Source organism: Megalobrama amblycephala, linkage group LG18 (assembly GCF_018812025.1).
Source record: "Megalobrama amblycephala isolate DHTTF-2021 linkage group LG18, ASM1881202v1, whole genome shotgun sequence".
Taxonomy (NCBI): domain Eukaryota; kingdom Metazoa; phylum Chordata; class Actinopteri; order Cypriniformes; family Xenocyprididae; genus Megalobrama; species Megalobrama amblycephala.
This window is the reverse complement of record NC_063061.1, coordinates 14,143,212-14,162,397: the sequence shown is the minus strand read 5'-3', so window position 1 is coordinate 14,162,397 and position 19,186 is coordinate 14,143,212. Positions and strand designations below refer to the sequence as shown.

The window sequence follows — 19,186 nt, the reverse complement described above, 5'->3', positions numbered from 1 at the left end:
TATATACGCCTTGTTCTTTAGAACTGGTCAATGGAGGACGCTGAATATTTACTAAATATATGCTAAAAAAGCTTTTTTGACATGTATGTTATCTGTCTTTTTAGATATGTCATCAAGGCAGAAATGACAATTATACTGGTAGCTCCGGTGACATTATCGCTGTGACTTTTTCTGGTTGTATACGCAGCGACTGGGCACTGTGTATGCGCTGAAGTTTTGTTCAGAATACATGTAATGTACATGTAAACAAATGTGTGAACTGGATTGCAATTGAATGGAAATTTGGAAATTTGGTGGAATGGTTTTCCACCCTATTGAAGCTTGAAAGCTTCAATCTCAATTCACTGTAATTGCATGGAAATGATCGACCAGCACAGTCTTCCTAAGGTTAATCTAATCATAAACTAATCATTTGATATCTAGAAAGTGTTTATTTCATCTACATTCTTAAAGCTGCATTCCGTAAGTTTTGCCTCTTTGTCCCCATCTCTGTTCGAAACCTGCAATTGCAGTTATTTGTGGAATTATCATCTTTATGTGGGTTGTGCATTGGCATTGCTCCTCAGCGCGGATGAATCTAAAGTTTTGAGGAGAATGTGTGGATATCAGTCACTGGTGGATACTGTACAGATACTTCAGAATCACATATTGTAGACTTGGAAGTATTACCAAAATAAGAATTTTCACCGGAAAATGTCATCTGAACAAACTTTTGTTCTGACCAACTGAGAAAAAAAAGCATTACAATAAATTGTGCTACCAATGGTGATTAAATCTAATGATCGCTTAGCTTGGATCACATCAAACCATGCAAATTATTATCATTTATATTCTTTGTTCTCAAATTGTTAATGTAAACAACATCAGCATTGCGTGACTATGTGTATTTAGTGTGTATAAACATTACCTGTAGATTTCAATTTCTGTACAGTCTAATCCCTAATGTTAATTTGTCATACCATATAATCCACCATCAAAATGATAAATTTAATTATTGCAGCTGCTGTGAGAAAAAGCTATAAATGATCCGTCACCAGCAGCATCCTCACATGATATTTAGCCTACTAGCTGGGACTCCTTCTTCATGTAAACAGATGAACAGACGAACGGCTGCGTGCTCGAATTTCCCACGGAAACCCACCAGTACAGATTATATTATAAAACATTATTACAAGCTTACAGTTGTGAATCAGGCTAAGGTAAGGAGATAGTTTTGAACACTGGCTGGTTATGTACTTGCTCAAAAATTGATTTTGGGTCATTTTTTACCAAAAAAAGTTACGGACTGCAGCTTTAAAAATAAAGGTTCCAAAAGGGGTTTTCACAGTGAAGATCGATTTTGCGTTCCCTAAAGAACCTTTCAGTGAACAGTTCTTAAAAGAACCATTTTTTCTTAGTATGAAAACATTTTAATATTCTAAAGACACTTTTTTCACTATAAAGAACCTTTTGTGCAATTAAAAGGTTCCATGGATGTTAAAGTTTCTTCATGGAACCATCAATGCCAATAAAGAACCTTTAGTCTAACTAACTCAGCTGATCATCAATTGAAGCTCCCAATCCCTCTTTCAGTTCTGGGCCATACCATTTGCCAAATCATGGATTCAGGACATTTTAGAGGTTTTCAGGTCATGGTTGAAGTGGACCAGCTTCTAAGCTGCTTTAGTCAACATACTGAAAAGCTATGATCAGATTTTCTTCTTAAGTACAACTTTCTCTCATTACTCACTCATTCCTTAACCTACTTACACTCTCACCCTCTTGCTACATTTTCCTCGGTTCTAGATGTTGGCCGACCACCCGCCTCGTTTGACAGAGATTAATGGTCCCAGATGAACGTGCGGCGCTCTTCTTTGTAGTATTTAACACAACTTAGCCACAGCGGCTGCAATTAACAGCAGATTAATGTCCTCCTAATCAATGAGTTTACTGTTTGTGTACACTGGCGCTGTGTGAGCTAGCCTGTCTCGCTCAGCCACAGGAAAAGCAACACTCACTATAGGGATTAGTTAAACTGTTAAAAAGACAATTAGTTTCTTTTTGCTATTTCTAATTATTGGTGAAGTTCTTCTGAAAAAAATGTGTTGCCTTTCCCCTCTTGTTTCTGTTATGAATCTTTCATTGTAAAATATCTATGCCACTGTTGCTGCAGTAGAGGCATTCAGAATAATATTCCAATAATATTTCATTAGCATTACAATGCAAACGCCACACAAAAGCTACAATCTCATTGATGTATGTATTAGATGTTTCTTTATTTATTTATTTGTCTATTCAAACCTCTTGCATATAAGCGTCTCATTTCACTGCCAGTTTTGTCTTGGTAATGAGGTCTTACTCAAACACTCTTCCCGTCCCTATACCGTCTCTATAGCAACTTACAGCGACAAACGTGATGATTCCTCCATTTGGAACGAGTTTAGATCAGCCTGGTAAAGAAGCGGATTTGTTAAGCCCTCAAATTGCATGCAAAGCCGTGAAACGCTCGCTTTCAGCAGCTTTGAATCGTGCCGGTATCTGAACTTTCTCCTCACGGTCTATTAGATGTATGCAACAGAGAGATGAATATCAGGGGTTTGATGAAAGGGTCATTTTACATGCTCTGCCGCCTCGTCTTTTGTTGTGAAATGAGCGTACAGATAATGAAACCTCATGGAGGAGAAAATACAAGGCTGTGTGGGAATTTAAGGGAGGTGGAGAGGAAATGAATAGTGCTGAGGACAGAAGGAGTGAACTGGGAGGAAGTGAGCATGGAAAATGCTGAGGTAAAGGTGCTGTTTGTTGGAGACCAGGTTCTGTGTGAGCAAGTGAAGCTTTGTTTATACATATGTGCTCCTGCAAAGCATTCTCTATATAAATAATCACATAAATAATAGAGTTACAAGAAAGTAAAAACTACACAGTGAGAATAAAAATAAGGAATTAAAGAAATTTAGGAAACAAATTTCATTTTAGTTGCCAAAAATACCAATAATATTTTTGGATTTTATATTTATTTATTTAGCCTATATGTGGGCTATTTTTTTTATAGTGCACTCGATTCAGTGAGGGAATCAGTTGTGAACCCAGTTTGGCTCTGAAGTATTCGCTGAGAGAATCTGATTCAAGCTGCTAACTCACAAACAAATCCAAGGCTTTGTTGTGACTATATTTTAGCTGACTCATTTTTAAAAAAAAGGGGAAAAATGGTTCATAAGAGTCTTTTTGTGAATCGGACATCAAGGCTCACGCTATGTTTTTTCTTTAATGCTGGTGCACTCGGACAACAAAGAAAATAATACATGAGGAAACCGCATGTGGATGCTCACAAAGTTTTCCTGATGACTTTTATATATATATATATATATATATATATATATATATATATATATATATATATATATATATATATATATATTTGAGACAATTTTTCAAAACTTGTAGCCCCAAGGTTTTTTCTAAAATATTGTATTTTTTTAAAATACCATTTATTCATTTATTAAAAGTTGTATATCTTTAAACAAACAGTTCAGTGAGGAAGTTGGTTGTGAACCCAGTACAACTCACTGAGTGAATCTGATTTAAACCGCTAACTCATGACCTTATTTGAGGCTTTTTTGTGAATCCATTTGACTGATTAAAAATAACTGATTAAAAAAACTTGTCTTTTGTTTGTGAATCGGACATTGTTTGTAGTTCTTGAAATGTTGATGCACGCTTATAACAAATGCCACCTCACAAGATGATACGCAAAGAAACACGTATGCTCAGAAAGTTTTCTTTACGAGACTATTTTTATTGTAGTCATTATGGATTGTATTATATAATAGCACAACTACCTCCTTGATTGTACTTAAAGGATTAGTTCACCCAAAAATGAAAATAACGTAATTTATTACTCACCCTCATGGCGTTACACACCCGTAAGACCTTTGTTCATCTTAATTTGTGTTCTGAAGATTAACGAAGGTCTTACGGGTGTGGAACAACATGAGGGTGAGTAATTAATGACATTATTTTCATTTTTGGGTGAACTAACCCTTTAAAGGGATAGTTCACCCAAAACAGTTGATGGTAGATATTATAGATTTTTTTTTCCATGCTATGGAAGTCAATGGGGCCCATCTGTTTGGTTACCCACATTCTTCAAAATATCTTTTTTTTGTTTTCAACAGAAGAAAGAAATTCATACAGATTTGGAACAACTTAAGGATGAGTAAATGATGACAGAATTTTCATTTTTGGGTGAACTTTAGCTGAACGTGTGTAATTTCTGTCTCTCTTCTATGAATATTTGAGGTTTTGTGTGAATCTGTGGGAGAAGAAAACAATTGTGAAGGATCAGTATAGATGAAGGGTAGGGGGCACAAGGGAGGCATGTGTTTCCTAGACAACAGCTAGCTCTCGCCAAACAGGTCTTCCCTTATTAGTGACAATAGTGCTTGAAGTCCACTGACGTCTGTTCATGACAAGCAAAGCATTTCAAAGTTGTTTGTCTAGATCTGTGTCTGGATCGGTCCACAAAATGAAGTCTGTTTAAACAGATGTGTGCCAAAATTTTCACAATCCATCACTACTGTCCTTGAGAGCATATTTATGTGTTCTGTACACACTCTTTGAGGGTAACCATGTAAACATGCAATTGGCTCCCACACTGTCATGCCGGGAGATTTATATGAGGCTGTAGTTGCTTAATCTCTGTTTTAGTCATATTTAATCAGATTATCACTGGTTCCCAAACTTTTTAGAGTGGCGTTCCCCCTGAGGCATTTAACATCCTTCTGCATACCCCCTCTCTTCCAATTAGACTGCAGTCACACCTTTTCCATTAAGGGACAATGTTTGTCATCTTATTGATTTTCCAGTGCATTTTTTTTTTTTTTAACGATAATAAATTTATAAAGTAAATAATGTTTTAAATAAAAAAATGTTCAGTAGAGATACTTCTAAATATTTAACTAAAACCGCAAATAGTCACAGTCTTAATGAGTGAGTCATCAAGTGGCTGTATTTATGAATAGGTCATTGAATCATTGACGCTCACAATTTGTTCAAAGTAGCAGATTCATTCATTCACTAACAAAATACCGCTGTGTGTTGCAGTTCTGTTGTGCTCTGGAACTACTATTTTGTTGCAAAATTGTGCAAACAGTACGGACAATACTGTGTTAAAAATATACATCAAAACAATGTCACGTTTGCAATCGTATGGATATTTGGGGGGGGGAATGCATTATTGCTTATTTAATATATTCTCATATCAACATTAAAAACAAAAACTCTCACAATGTATGTTTTTGTATCATTTAGTCTTAAATCAATCTCTATGCACAGTCGGTGTCTATAGGTTATTTGTTTTTAATGCTAGTAAGTGCTAACTCCCCATTTTTTCAATCCCTCCCCATTTGTTTGATCCCATTCGGCTCAAGGAACATTTAATGGGTAGTATTTTTAGTGGCTGATTACTATTCCTGCAAAATCACATGATTTATATTGTTTAAATTTAAAATGTGTTATTATAATGACCATTAATGTCTTTTAAATTAAATGGTTCATAGGCTAGTATATAACTGAAGCTATAGGTTATGAAGTCCAGCATTTCTTGTTCTTACTGTTTTCTTAGTTAGCTTATATACTAGCATAGTATACATCTTGGCCTAACCTTTTAGCCTGCTAGCTAGCTTATATTATATTAGGTATGTTTTTTTGCTTCCAATATAGTTCCCAATTTCAAATTAATGTTTGTGTGTACTTAGCATGATAATTAATTTATTACAAATGTAATATAGTATTATTATATACTATACCACATTGCTATTATTGTGTAAAATTAATATTAAATTACTTTTGCAGAACATAGTATGTTGCACCAATCCTTATAAATACATTTTTAGGCATGGTTGTGTTTCCAGTTTGTTTTATTATGCAATACATAGGCATTCATTTTATATTTCAAGCATGTTTTCTGTGCACTTAGTGTAATAAACATCATACAATGGTTAAATAGGTTAGAATTAGTCAAGACATTGTGGTAACTTTTGATCAGGTATTACCACCTGGGTCCTAAAGGAGACCTGATTCCTGCGGGGGGGCATGATTTCTCATGACAACAACAGTATTGTAGGCTAATGTAGCACAATTTGCTAAGGCAGCTTACTCTGCACCCAACCTTGTGTGGATGCAGTCTGTTTTAACCAAAAGATGAGGTCATTTGATTGGATGTCATGTATTTATGGCTTTTTTCCTGATAGAAATGCATGCTCGGTTTTAATGTTATTTTAAGGTGGGGTACCCCCATTGGTCACCTGTGCCACATTTTGGGAACCACTGCTCTAGAGAGTTTGAATGATGTCTTCATTTTGCTGTTTGTTGCTCTTTTCAAGGCTTGGATGACTGTCTGCAACAGTACATTAAGAACTTTGAGCAGGAGAAGGTGGGTGGTGAACAGCTGTTGAGAATCACACATCAGGAGCTCGAGGATCTGGGCGTTTCTCGAATCGGCCACCAGGAGCTCATTCTGGAGGCTGTTGACCTGCTTTGTGCGCTGGTGAGCACATATGTAAACACACACACAGGTGCATATAGTTCTCATCAAACACAAATTATATCTGCTTTACAGAGTAACTGAGTTTTATAGCATTTTGTTCAGAAACGGTTTTGCTTTATGCCGGTGTAATGTTTTTATAATAACATAACTGAAATGGCATAATAGCAATTACAAAATATGTTCTTATGGTTCTGGATGCAGATTGGTGAATACAGTGTTCCAGTCGTGTTATATTCCACGATTTAGTGTGTTATGCAACCTGTATTATGTACATTTATATTACATCCACCCTGTCCTATAGATCAAGGGTTTTTAAAAAAGGATATAGGTTTGTTCATTTCAATTTCAAATAAAATGATTTAAAAGCAAAAATAAAGAGTTAAAATATACAGAATTTCATATTGTTACTGTTTCATTTTGCTTTCTAAAGCCTGCTCAGAAATCATGAGATGATTTTTTTTTTCTATTCACAGCTATAGTTTAAAGTTTTTCTTCAGATTTATGCTTCTAAAAGTATCCCAATGGTGGGTAGAAAAAGTAAATATATTTTTCTAAATATTTTCCATATAATATTTAGACAAATGTATAGTATTTTTATTTTTCTCACAAAAAATGAATAAAAATATCATTTGGATAAGCATGATTACGATCTAAATTGTGCTCATTTTCATGTATCAAGATACATTTATACTGTGATACATTTATACTTTTTCTACCAACTATCAGAATACTTTTAGATGTATCAAAATACATTTAGCAAGGCAAAGGGGATCATTATAGTTGGGAGTCTGTGTCATCAAAAAGTTTGAAAACCCCTATTGTAGATATTAAAGGGTTAGTTCACCCAAAAATTTAAATTCTGTCATTTATTACTCACCCTCATGCTGTTCCACACCCGTAAGACCTTCATTAATCTTCAGAACACAAATTAAGATATTTAAGTTGAAATCCGATGGCTCCGTGAGGCCTTCATAGGGAGCAATAACATTTCATCTCTCAAGATCCATTAATGTACTAAAAACATATTTAAATCAGTTCATGTGAGTACAGTGGTTCAATATTATTATTATAAAGCGACGAGAATATTTTTGGAACGCCAAAAAAAAAATTACGACTTATATAGTGATGGCTGATTTCAAAACACTGCTTCAGGAAGCATCGTATCAGCAGTAGCAATCAGTGTATCAAATCAGTGGTTCGGAGCGCCAAAGTCACGTGATTTCAGCAGTTTGACACGCGATCTGAATCATGATTCGATACGCTGATTCATAACGCTCTGAAGCTTCCTGAAGCAGTGTTTTGAAATCGGCCATCACTATATAAGTCGTTATTGGTTTTTTTGGTGCACCAAAAATATTCTCATCGCTTTATAATATTAATATTGAACCACTGTACTCACATGATCTGATTTAAATATGTTTTTAGTACATTAATGGATCTTGAGAGAGGAAATGTCATTGCTGGCTATGCAGGCCTCACTGAGCCATTGGATTTCAACTAAAATATCTTGATTTGTGTTCAGATGATGAACAAAGGTCTTACGGGTGTGGAACGGCATGTGGGTGAGTAATAAATGACATTATTTTCATTTTTGGGTGAACTAACCCTTTAACCATTAAAATACCCAAATCGCTGACGCACTATACATTATCTTTATTCCTGAAGAACCTGACCCTGTTTTTCTCATGCTTTCCTATGTTTATGGTAATTGCATCCTGTGCAATTAATAATAGCCAAAACAAACACTTTAAATCCTTGAAAATCCTTTGGATTATCCCTCCATTCCCCACTGTCATCCTGCACACAGTTTCCAGGCTGTTCTGAAGGGGTACAAGAGAAATAAGGACGCTTATGCAGAAGGAGGGAAAGAGAGGCGGAGCAACTGAAAGATTGTGTGGGCAGAGTGGGTAGAAAACTGGCAGCAGTCGGGTGAGAGAAGGATAACAAATTAAAACAGGAGAGAAAGGCTCTGAGGGAGAGTGAAGAAAAGTGTGAGAGAAGGAACACAGCAGTCCTGAGCGGATGAAGGAAGAGGGCAGAAAAAGGAGGGTGAATAGGGGTTTATTAGCCAATGCGTTTCCAAACTGGCCCCCTGTATTCCTCTTTTTTGTTCCCACCATTTGTTATGTCATGTGCTTAAGCCCAGCTAGTGTCTGAAAGCCACTTATGTAATGCTTCTCTGGGTTTGTCCAACATGGAGTCCTGCTGCATTAAATATGATTACTCATCTGTCCCCCATGGTGGTTCTATTGCATGACAGATGCCCGCTGGCTTTTGTGTGCAGCAAGGAATTCTGGGATATTCGTACTGTGTAGTGTCACAGTATATGACCGTTAGGGGTATCTGGTTGAGGGATTTGCCTGCTCACCCCCTCGCCCCCCTAGTTATAGCTAGAAAAAAATAGCATTTAGATAAAAATATGCATATGTATTCTGTTACTGATGCCCCTCCTCCAGGCAAAAGATGATTAAAATCCTGAAAATCATAGCCAAGACTTACACTGTACATTCATATTCATAACATATCCATGTTAAGCTAAAATCTTGATGTTGATGTTGAAAAATCAATGGAGACATACATTGATTATATATAAATGCTACCATTAAAAAGTTGGGGTTGAACACAATAAATTGATCTAAAGTAACAAAATACAGTTAAAACATTTATAATGTTAAAATAAACGCTGTTCTTTTGAACTTAATGTTTATCAAAAATGTTTATTGATAATAACATTGATAATAATGAAAGATGTTTCTTGAGCACCAAATCAACATATTAGAATGATTTCTGAAGGATCATGTGACACTGAAGACTGGATTAATGACTGCTGAAAATTCAACTTTGCATCACAGGTATAAATAATTTAGAATAATTTAAAATTATTTATAAGTTATTTTAAATTGTAACAATAATTCACGCTTACTGTTTCTGCTGTATTGTTGGTCAAATAAATGCAGTCTTGGTGAACATAAGAGACTTCTTTCAAAAGCATTAATAAATCTTATACCGACCCCAAACTTTTGAACGGTAGTGTATGTATATTTATGTATTCATATTTTTTTTATAGCAAGGTATTTATTAAATTTCACTTGAACTTGATGTTAAGTTTAAGTTATAATGTAGCCTGGGTTGTGTGCCTTTAAGTGACCCTTTTCTCCTACTCCGTTTTCTTTCCTCAATTATTTAAAACCACTCAAACTGCTTTTTTCCCAGTGAACTTGGACTGCATCACAGAGTGCCTCTGACCTTCCCATTACCTTTTCATTCTCTCCCCGTTTCATTGACATTTATCCAAAGCAACTTACAAATGTGGAACATCACAAGCAATTTGTCACACAAGAGCCAGAAATATATGCAGTACCACACTGCAGATTTTCAAGAGTACGCTACAGTATTACAGAAGCTGGAGCAGAAGTGAAATTCTGAAAAGAGAGATCTATTTATAGGACATGCCTTTTTTATCATCATAGTTTAGCCATGCTCACAAAAAGGTTCTTTAGCTCTTTCTTGGAGGTTGTGATGGTCTTACTTTCTGTTTCTTATTCAGAACTATGGACTAGAGACAGAGAACCTGAAGACTCTGACCCATAAGCTGAACGCATCAGCCAAGAACCTGCAGAACTTCATAACGGGCCGGCGGAGAGGTGGTCACTATGATGGCAGAGCCACCCGAAAACTTCCTAATGACTTTCTGACCTCTGTAGTGGACCTCATCGCTGCCGCCAAGAGTCTGCTGGCTTGGTTGGATAGGTTAGTCCTGCAAAGAGACGCAAACACAGCCAACTCCTGCATACAGACACATTTTCAAACATTAGTCAAGTCAAGTCACCTTTATTTATATAGCGTTTTTTACAATACAGATTGTTTCAAAGGAAAATTATGCAACAAAGTTTTTTTTTTCGGCTGTACAGCAGCTCTAGAAGAAAATTGTGCCATTGTTTAGCTTGAGCCAGTTCAGTGTTGATTTAGTTCTTTTGTAAAAATCATCAGTTATTAAAGGTGCCGAAGAACATGTTTTCAAAAGATGTAATATAAGTCTTAAGTGTCCCCTGAATGTGTCTGTGAAGTTTCAGCTCAAAATAGCCCATAGATTTTTTTTAATTCATTTTTTTAACTGCCTATCATTATAAATGCGCCGATTCAGGGTACGCGGCCCCTTTAAATCTCGTGCTCCATGCCCCTAGAGCTCGCCGCTTGCCTTAAACACCATAAACAAAGTTCACACAGCTAATATAACCCTCAAAGTGGATCTTTACAAAGTGTTCGTCATGCAACATGTCTAATCGCGTAAGTATGGTATTTATGTGGATGTTTACATTTGATTCTGAATGAGTTTGAGGCTATGCTCCATGGCTAAAGCTAACATTACACACTGTTGGAGAAATTTATAAAGAATGCATTTAGAAAACATTTAGAAAGACAATTTACAAATATCACTAAAAATATCATGTAATCATGGATCATGTCAGTTATTATTGCTCCATCTGCCATTTTTCGCTGTTGTCCTTGCTTGCTTACCTAGTCTGATGATTCAGCTGTGCACATCCAGACGTTAATACTGGCTGCCCTTGTCTAATGCCTTGAACATGAGCTGGCATATGCAAATATTGGGGGCGTACATATTAATGATCCCGACTGTTACGTAACAGTCGGTGTTATGTTGAGATTCGCCTGTTCTTCTGAGGTCTTTTAAACAAATGAGATTTACATAAGAAGGAGGAAACAATGGAGTTTGAGACTCACTGTATGTCATTTCCATGTACTGAACTCTTGTTATTCAACTATGCCAAGATAAATTCAATTTTTGAATCTAGGGCACCTTTAATTTAGTGCATTTCATCTATGTATATTCATCTATATAGTATTGTTGAATAGTAGGTGTCCCCAACTAAGCAAGCCAAAGGCGACAGTGGCAAGGAACCTAAACTCCATCAGGTGACAGAATGGAGGAAAAAAACCTTGGGAGAAACCAGGTTTGGTCGGGGGACCAGTTCTCCACTGGCCAACAAACGAACGCTGTAATATTATGATTCAGGCGACGTCACAATTAAGAAGTCATATTGGGATCGGAGCCAATCTCAGAGCATTCAAAATATTTAATCCAGCTCCTTCTGGTTGAAGATCGGGTTCATCACTCCGGTATTGGGACCGGTTTTGCTGAGGTCATTTAACTGATTTGAAAATAGAAATTGATATGCCAGGTTAAAGAGATGTGTTTCTAGTCTAGATTTAAACTGACCGAGTGACAGAGACAGAGTGCTAAACAGTACAGCTGCATATATAGTAGCCCTAATAGTATTTACACAACAGTGTTGTTTGTTAAAGGGTTAGTTCACCCAAAAATGAAAATTCTGCCATTTATTACTCACCCAAACACAAAGTTCAATCAAAGCAGCCTCAGTAATCCTGCTCTTTTATGCACCATGCGTACGGTCACATGACCGCTCATCTCGGGTAAAAGGCTTCATTGTTTCGAACTCATCAGTGAGGTCATGCGAGAGGCCACAGATGACACGATCATGCTGATTTCCTTATGTAACACCCATGAGCAATCAGCTGACAAACAAAAGATGAGTAAAAAGCTTACGTAAGTCTCTTCTGTTTTGGAGGAGCTGGCCCTGAAAACGGCCAGCATGTCTGCTAAGCACTTCTGTTTATCTCTCAAGTGTGTGCACATTCTGCGCAAGGTCACGTTTTTGGGAGTTTGCATTAATTCCGACATCAGCTAAAGCTCTCGTTGGCCACGCCTCCTCGTTAGTGCAGTACGCCAATTCTTCTACCTAACCGCACACACTCATAATTCCTGAGTGCAATTAATCTGCTGCTGCGTCTCCCTAGATTATTCCTGGCCTCCGGGTCTCCCTCATTTATTCTCCCCAGACAGGATGACAGCAGGAGTGCTGTCCTGGGTGATCACATTTCGTTTGTTACAGTCTTATAATAAAGTGTAGGATAGGAACCCTGGAGTCAGATATGTGCGCTCAGTGCACTCATTAAGATAAATGATGCCCTTGTGCTTTCTTCTGTAGAGAGGATTTCTGTATTAGGGTTTGTACCATCTAGTCAACTAGTTGACTGGTTCTTCTAGCAGTGTCTTGGGTCAGTCACACTGCATGGATTGCAGGTGTATGATATATGGTTTATGGGAGTTCATTTGGAGTATTCACATGGACGTTTCTTGTGAACCGACCTGGAAGGAATAAAGCTGTTGACTGAAACTGTAAGCAAGACATGACTGAAACCGACAAAGAAACTGATAAAATATTTTGGGGCACATACACTAATGTTCAAAATTTTGGGTTTGATTTTTCTTGTGCTTACCATGGCTTCATTTATTTGATCAGTAAAAACTTTAATTTTGTGAAATATTTTCAGCATCATTACTCCAGTTTTCAGTGTCACGCGATCCTTCAGAAATCATTCTAATATGCTGATTTGATGCTCAAGAAACATTATTATTATTAATGTTGGAAAAAAAGTTGTGCGTTTTAACATTTTGTGGGAGATGTGATGCATTTTTTTCAGGATTCGTTGATGAATGGAAAATTAAAAAAAACAGCATTTATTTGAAATAGAAATCTTCTGTAACATTATAAATGTCTTTAACTTCTGATCAATTTATTGTGTCTTTGCTGAATAAAAGTAATGAAAAGAATTGAAAAAAACTGACCTTAACGTCCCTGTAGTCAATCATTTTATCCCTTAAAGGGGACCTGTTATGCACCCTTTTACAAGATGTAAAATAAGTCTCTAATGTCCCCAGAGTGTGTATGTGAAGTTTACCCCACAGATAATTTTTTATAGCATGTTAAAATTGCCACTTTTTGAGGGTGAGCAAAAACGTGCCGTTTCAGGGTGTGCCCTTTAAATGCAAATGAGCTGCTGCGCTTGGCTTAAGAGGGCGGAGCTTCAAGAGCTCATTCTCCCCTGTCAGTATTCAGTCAGGACGCACTATAATGTCAGAAACTGCGAATATATGCTGCATGGAGATAGAACAGCTATAGTTTAGTTTAATTACGGTTATAACTTGTATTGTCTTGTTTTTATCCACTATATTAGTACAAGCCAGTTTGCCGATGAGTTTTATAACGTTTATTGTACTTCACACAAAAGATGAAGCGTCCGTTTTCACTCTAAAATCACAATCACTGTAAGAGCTTAATAAAACACTGCAAGTGTGCATTAAAATATTATCCATAACTTCTCTTTCTCCCTTGCATTATCATCAACATACATAGCGAAGTACACCGAGACACTCGTTACAACTAACAGTAAAGAAATATATAAAGACCTTATGCCTTTTCGGGTGGTGCTTAATAAACTGATTCGCGCAGACATACACAAATTTCGGTAGAGTTGAGGGATCATTTTCTTTGAAAACAAAATTAATCCACCTCTTCTTCAGTGGCTTAGATTTAGGGAGTAAATGGAGAGAGCTATGTGGATTAATCCATCCAGCTACAGAACACCTAAAATGCTTGGGAGACGTTCTCGTCAGTGCAGCAATGGCGGACTGTGTACAGCTGGCTGTGAACTCACTCAGGGCGGTTCTATGTTAAAACGGCAGTGTCTGTCAACATTCGTGGGCGGGGCCTGTGGCTAAAGTGACGTCACAGTGTCAAGATCATGCAAATGGCTTGTTCTGAGACACTGCTTATGATTTATGGGGATTAAAACAAAAGGAGTGGATGGATTTTTATCACTATAGGGTGGTTGTGCACACACACTGCCAACACACATTTATAGCCAAACACCATGCAAAAGTGAATTTTGCATAATTGGTCCCCTTTAAAACTCATCTTTGATCACCCAAATGACATATTTAAAAAAAAATTTCCTGTGAAAAAAATGTCTTCATGCCTTAAAATAGCTTGAATGTAACTCTACACCCTTGCCTCATTGAGTATACGCGGATAGCCCCGCCTCCACTCGCTTATGCCAGCTCAGAGATCCACTCGGTCAACTTACTGGGGTAAAAGCTACACAATGGCATCGCTCTTTACAAAATCGGACACATAATGGTAATTAATACGATTAGCCTTTTGCTTGACTATGTTATCAAACAGCTAATAATGTGTTGCTAATGTTACACAAACCATGTTCCCGTTCTTCATCTCAGAGTCAGACAGCTGCCTTCTAACAATCAGTATCCTTACAAACGCTTTGAACAACTCAGAACGTCAGAGGAGAAAGTAACTTCTCTAAACATAACATCTTAATATACTTAATACACCCGCTATATTGCTAAATCTACACGATTTTTCATATCATCAGAAAAATATACTGGGATAACCTGGCTTCTCTCGAGACTCCCCTTCTAGTTCACTGTTAATGATATGCTAAAGCCCGCCGGCACGTTGACATGATTGGTTACAAGATAGTTTGTGATGTCAGTCTTTTTTTCACTGCAGTTTTAAGAAGAAAATACTCAGCATTGGTGTTGACATATGAATTTGCACATGGTTTGTCTTAAAGCATAGTAAAAACACCACATAGACATTTGGTAAACAACATTAAAAACTTGATTTTCACCACAGGGGGTCTTCAACTTTTGAACAGAAGTGTGAAAAATTAAAATTAAAATGTTGGCACGGCTAGTAAAAATCTGAACTATTTGCCCACAGACCAGTCCTTATTGTTCCTTACTGTTGAGCCCTGTCTATTCTGTAAAATAAATATATACCATATATACTTAATATATTTAGCAAAAATATACTATATGCTGTAATAATAATATGCTTCTAGCATATTAACAAAATCAGACCATAATTCAGTGCTCTGTCATTTATTATGGCCACAGAAGGGAACAGTATGGTCTAAATTAACGACTCTCATGGTGATAGAAAGACAGTGATCTTTGCAGTCTGTACGATGGGGCACGTGAGCAGAGATTCCTTCTGCTGCCCAAGCCTCTGTGAATTAGTGCATTGGAGTGAAAAATCCTCTCTCTCCTCTCGCTTTCAGTTTTTGTTACTCTTCATCTCCCTCCCTCACCGCATGCTCCTTGGTTCACCTCCTTTTAACTCTCATTCCTCATCATGAATGTCCTGCATTGCCTGAATTAGACACAGTTCAGCTTTGGCAGTGCAGCTACAGTAAGGAAGGTTAGACATAAAAAGTGGTTGTGATTAGAAGTGATCTAATGGTTAATGGCAGATGTTACTTCTTCATCAGGTCTCCGTTCGCTGCCGTAGCAGACTACTCCATGACCAGGAATAATGTGATTCAACTGTGTCTGGAGTTGACCACAATAGTTCAGCAGGTATGGACTGAAACACTCAAATTATAACATATCACCTTCATCTTTTTTTTCAGGGATAGTTCACCCGAAAATGAAAAGTTTGTCATTTATTAACTCCCATGTCATTCTAAACCATTATTATATTCCGTTCAGTAAGTAAATGGAAAGTGGATGGTGATATTTTTCCTGTTAAGCTCCAAAAAAATGCAAAAGCATCATAGAAATATCATAAAAGTAACAGGTGGTAAACTTTAGAGAAAATTAATAATAAATAAGCTTTTACAAAATGTATTTTTGTGGCTGCCAAAGTGAATTTTTTACCATATATAAATATATATATATATATATATATATATATATATATGTTAACAAATTTACTTTGGCATATGTTTATGCATTTTATTTAAATGATGAGAATTTTCCTTTAAACCCATATACATGGAATAAAATGCAAAGTTAAGAAGTCTCTTTTGAGCTATAGTCTATATTCTGTTTCACCCACACCAGTGTCACGCCATACTCCGCACTCTAGGACTAAATCTCTTTTTTGAGGATGCATGGAAAGCAGGGTAAAGTTTCTAGGGCAGAAGGTTCTTTAGAAGGAGGCCATGGACATTTTTTCTCCTTCTCAATTTTCTGTCCTGGATTGAAATAGTGCTGCTCTGGCATGGGCCATTGAGGGTGAGGACAGGCTGTCCCAGGTGGGGGAAAAGCGATGTGTCCTAGAACATGTATGAAGGCCTGTAGAATTTGCTCTATGAAGTGAGTCAGTATTTATGAAAAATGCCACACTTTGAAGGGCCTTTCACACATTCAAACTTTATATAAAGTTGTCCTCTCTTAATTAAACACTAATGTGTGTTAGCTCAAGCTTTATTTACTCTCTTTTGAATCAGGCTGTGATGTGTAGGTTGAGTGTTGAAGGAGATTCCCAATATGTTTAAGATTAATCATGAGTGCGGCCAGTCGAGATCCCCAAGCTCCTTCACCCACGGGCTGGAAATCAGACTACCATTAAGCAGAGTGATGGAGAGTGGAGAAAATGAGCAGATGAGAGGAGGAAGAGGAAAAGTATTGCACCAGGTTCGGTGTGGGAGGATGACTCATCTCCTCCTCAGCTGTCTGCTCAAGACAGAGAACGCTGCCTTTGGCTATTTCAGATAGGTGCAAGTCTCCGTGTCCTACAAGCAAAGCTCAGCTTCTCATCTGAGACATCCCAAAACTGTGTTTACCCATAGAGCAGAAATGATATAATGTGTTCGTATCACATAACTGGGAAGAATTGTATAACTTTTGTTGATATGTCATTAGCAAATATTATATAATACTTCTGATGATTCAACATTGAATATATATTAATCAAACTTTCATGACATGAATGCACATTAACTATAAAGCATTATATAACCATTTAGCATTATATAACACAAGAGAAAAAAAATAATTAGTATCTTTGCTTTCCAGTAAGAATATCTAAAAAGAAAAAATACTTAAAGTATTAGTTCACCCAAAAATGAAAAATCTGTCATTAATTACTCGCCCTCATGTCGTTCCAAACCCGTAAGACCTTTGTTCATATGGATTAGTTTTACTCTTTATGAACTTTTTGTAGCATCAAAGTTTCAGTTGCGTAAACTGTCAGTGGAGGGACAGAAAGCTCTCAGATTTCATCAAAAAGATCTTCATTTGTGTTCTAATGATGAACGGAAATCTTACAGGTGTGGAACGACATGAGGGTGAGTAACTGATGACAGAATTTTCATTTTTGGGTGAACTAACCCTTTATAAATAAAATATAGAATAAAATTGCTTAATTTAAAGAATATATGTTGAATTAAGTTTTATTTTGCATTCTTTGTCTTTTTAAGCATAAATTGAACAAAATTTAGTGACATTTATGCTTAAAACAAGAACATTTTTCTTAAAAATATAATCCAGAATTAATATATATATATATTTGTAATATTAAATAGTTTAAAATGTTTAAAAATATAAAAATTATAAGATAAAATAATAAAATATGTAGGCATTTTTTGCTTCTCAAGTCATTTTTTCTTGTTTTAAAGTATGCTTAAATTCTTTACTGGAAAAGTAAAATACTGATTATAACATTTTTGTGTTTTAAATGAAATGTATTGTGAAGTTTTAGTCACATGTGTAGTCTTTTAGTAATGAGACTAAGTGTGATGGGATTAGAATGTAATTTATTAAAATTGCATTTTCTTTTCTTGTGTTTTAGGATGGCACAGTGTATGAGACAGAAAATAAGATATTGCATGTGGTAAGAGTGACATTTATATTCTCACACATCCTCTTGATTAATTTACATAAAGCTCTTTATCTAGCTCCTCTGTACAAAAATAGAAATCTGTGTCGAAGTGAGAAAAAAAAAAGAGTGAGAGCATGTGTGAGGTGAGGGAGAGAGAAATAAATTTACATTTGATTCATGGAGTCTAGCCCATGCTGCAGTGTTAGTCAGGGTACAGCTGGCTCTCTGCTATAAATACCAGGACAGGCCACATTTCATCTGAGAGTGACAGTAAGAGAGAGAGAGTTTGCGTTCACAACACCAGGAACACCTTCACTGATTAGTCACCAGCAGCATATTGAGGGAGAGTCGTGATTGGATGGATCAATTCAAAGAAGGCAGCAAGATCATGGGGAATTATGCTTATGAGACCATCCTGATCACACGATTGCATCATAATATAGTGCATCCTGGTGACTCTCAGTCTCAGCGCAGATGGTGTTTACGAAGCGGTGCAGTGAATATGCAACAAAATGATCAGCATATCGTAGGCCAGTAGCAGCTTCAGATAGAAGACCTGTTCTGAGCCTCTCTGGGTCAGGATATCCAAAATTATTTAACTTTTCTCTTTTCTCTCTGTCCTCAGTGTAAGACACTTTCAGGTGTGTGTGACCACATCATTTCCCTCTCTTCGGACCCCATGGTGTCCCAGGCCGCCCATCTGGAAGTGGTGCAGCTTGACAACATAAGGTCCACAGAGGGACTGGTGGGTATCTGGGAGCCTTGTTTCTCATCTCTTTTGCCAAAATCACAGAATATTTACAGAATATTTTACAAAAATATTTACACAGAATATTTACAGAAGATCAAACTAACTTTAAAATGATTAAAAAATAAATAAATTGGACTGATTTAATTAATTAATTTAACTATTTAATGGGGTTCAAGTGCTTTAAGGCCTTTAAGCACATGTGTAAAAAGGTATTATGTTTTATCTAGCAAGCCTGTAACCATCTAGATCACAGATGACCATTTACAGCCAAAACTGAAAATGAACCGTCTTTCTACATCTATAGTCTTTGCCATGGGTCAAACAGGCCCAGTGAGTTTCGTTTCAATCAGCCTCCGTTAACCTTGTCTGACAGCTGCTCAAACTTCATTGGCCAATGGC

The 19,186-nt window shown here is 36.6% G+C and overlaps 1 protein-coding gene across 2 annotated transcripts in view; it reads left to right on the top strand.

Annotated features, from left to right (window-relative positions):
- Nucleotides 1–19,186, top strand: part of cnksr2b (connector enhancer of kinase suppressor of Ras 2b) — a 51,585-nt gene that overhangs the window by 8,468 nt on the left and 23,931 nt on the right. The window contains exons 2-6 of one of the 2 annotated variants that reach the window (XM_048167033.1): nucleotides 6,363–6,526; nucleotides 10,074–10,276; nucleotides 15,683–15,788; nucleotides 18,007–18,048; nucleotides 18,662–18,781. In XM_048167033.1, the coding sequence (XP_048022990.1) occupies nucleotides 6,363–6,526; nucleotides 10,074–10,276; nucleotides 15,683–15,788; nucleotides 18,007–18,048; nucleotides 18,662–18,781 (635 nt within the window). The remainder of the gene's footprint in view (nucleotides 1–6,362; nucleotides 6,527–10,073; nucleotides 10,277–15,682; nucleotides 15,789–18,006; nucleotides 18,049–18,661; nucleotides 18,782–19,186) is intronic. The other variant, XM_048167034.1, reaches the window with a different exon arrangement.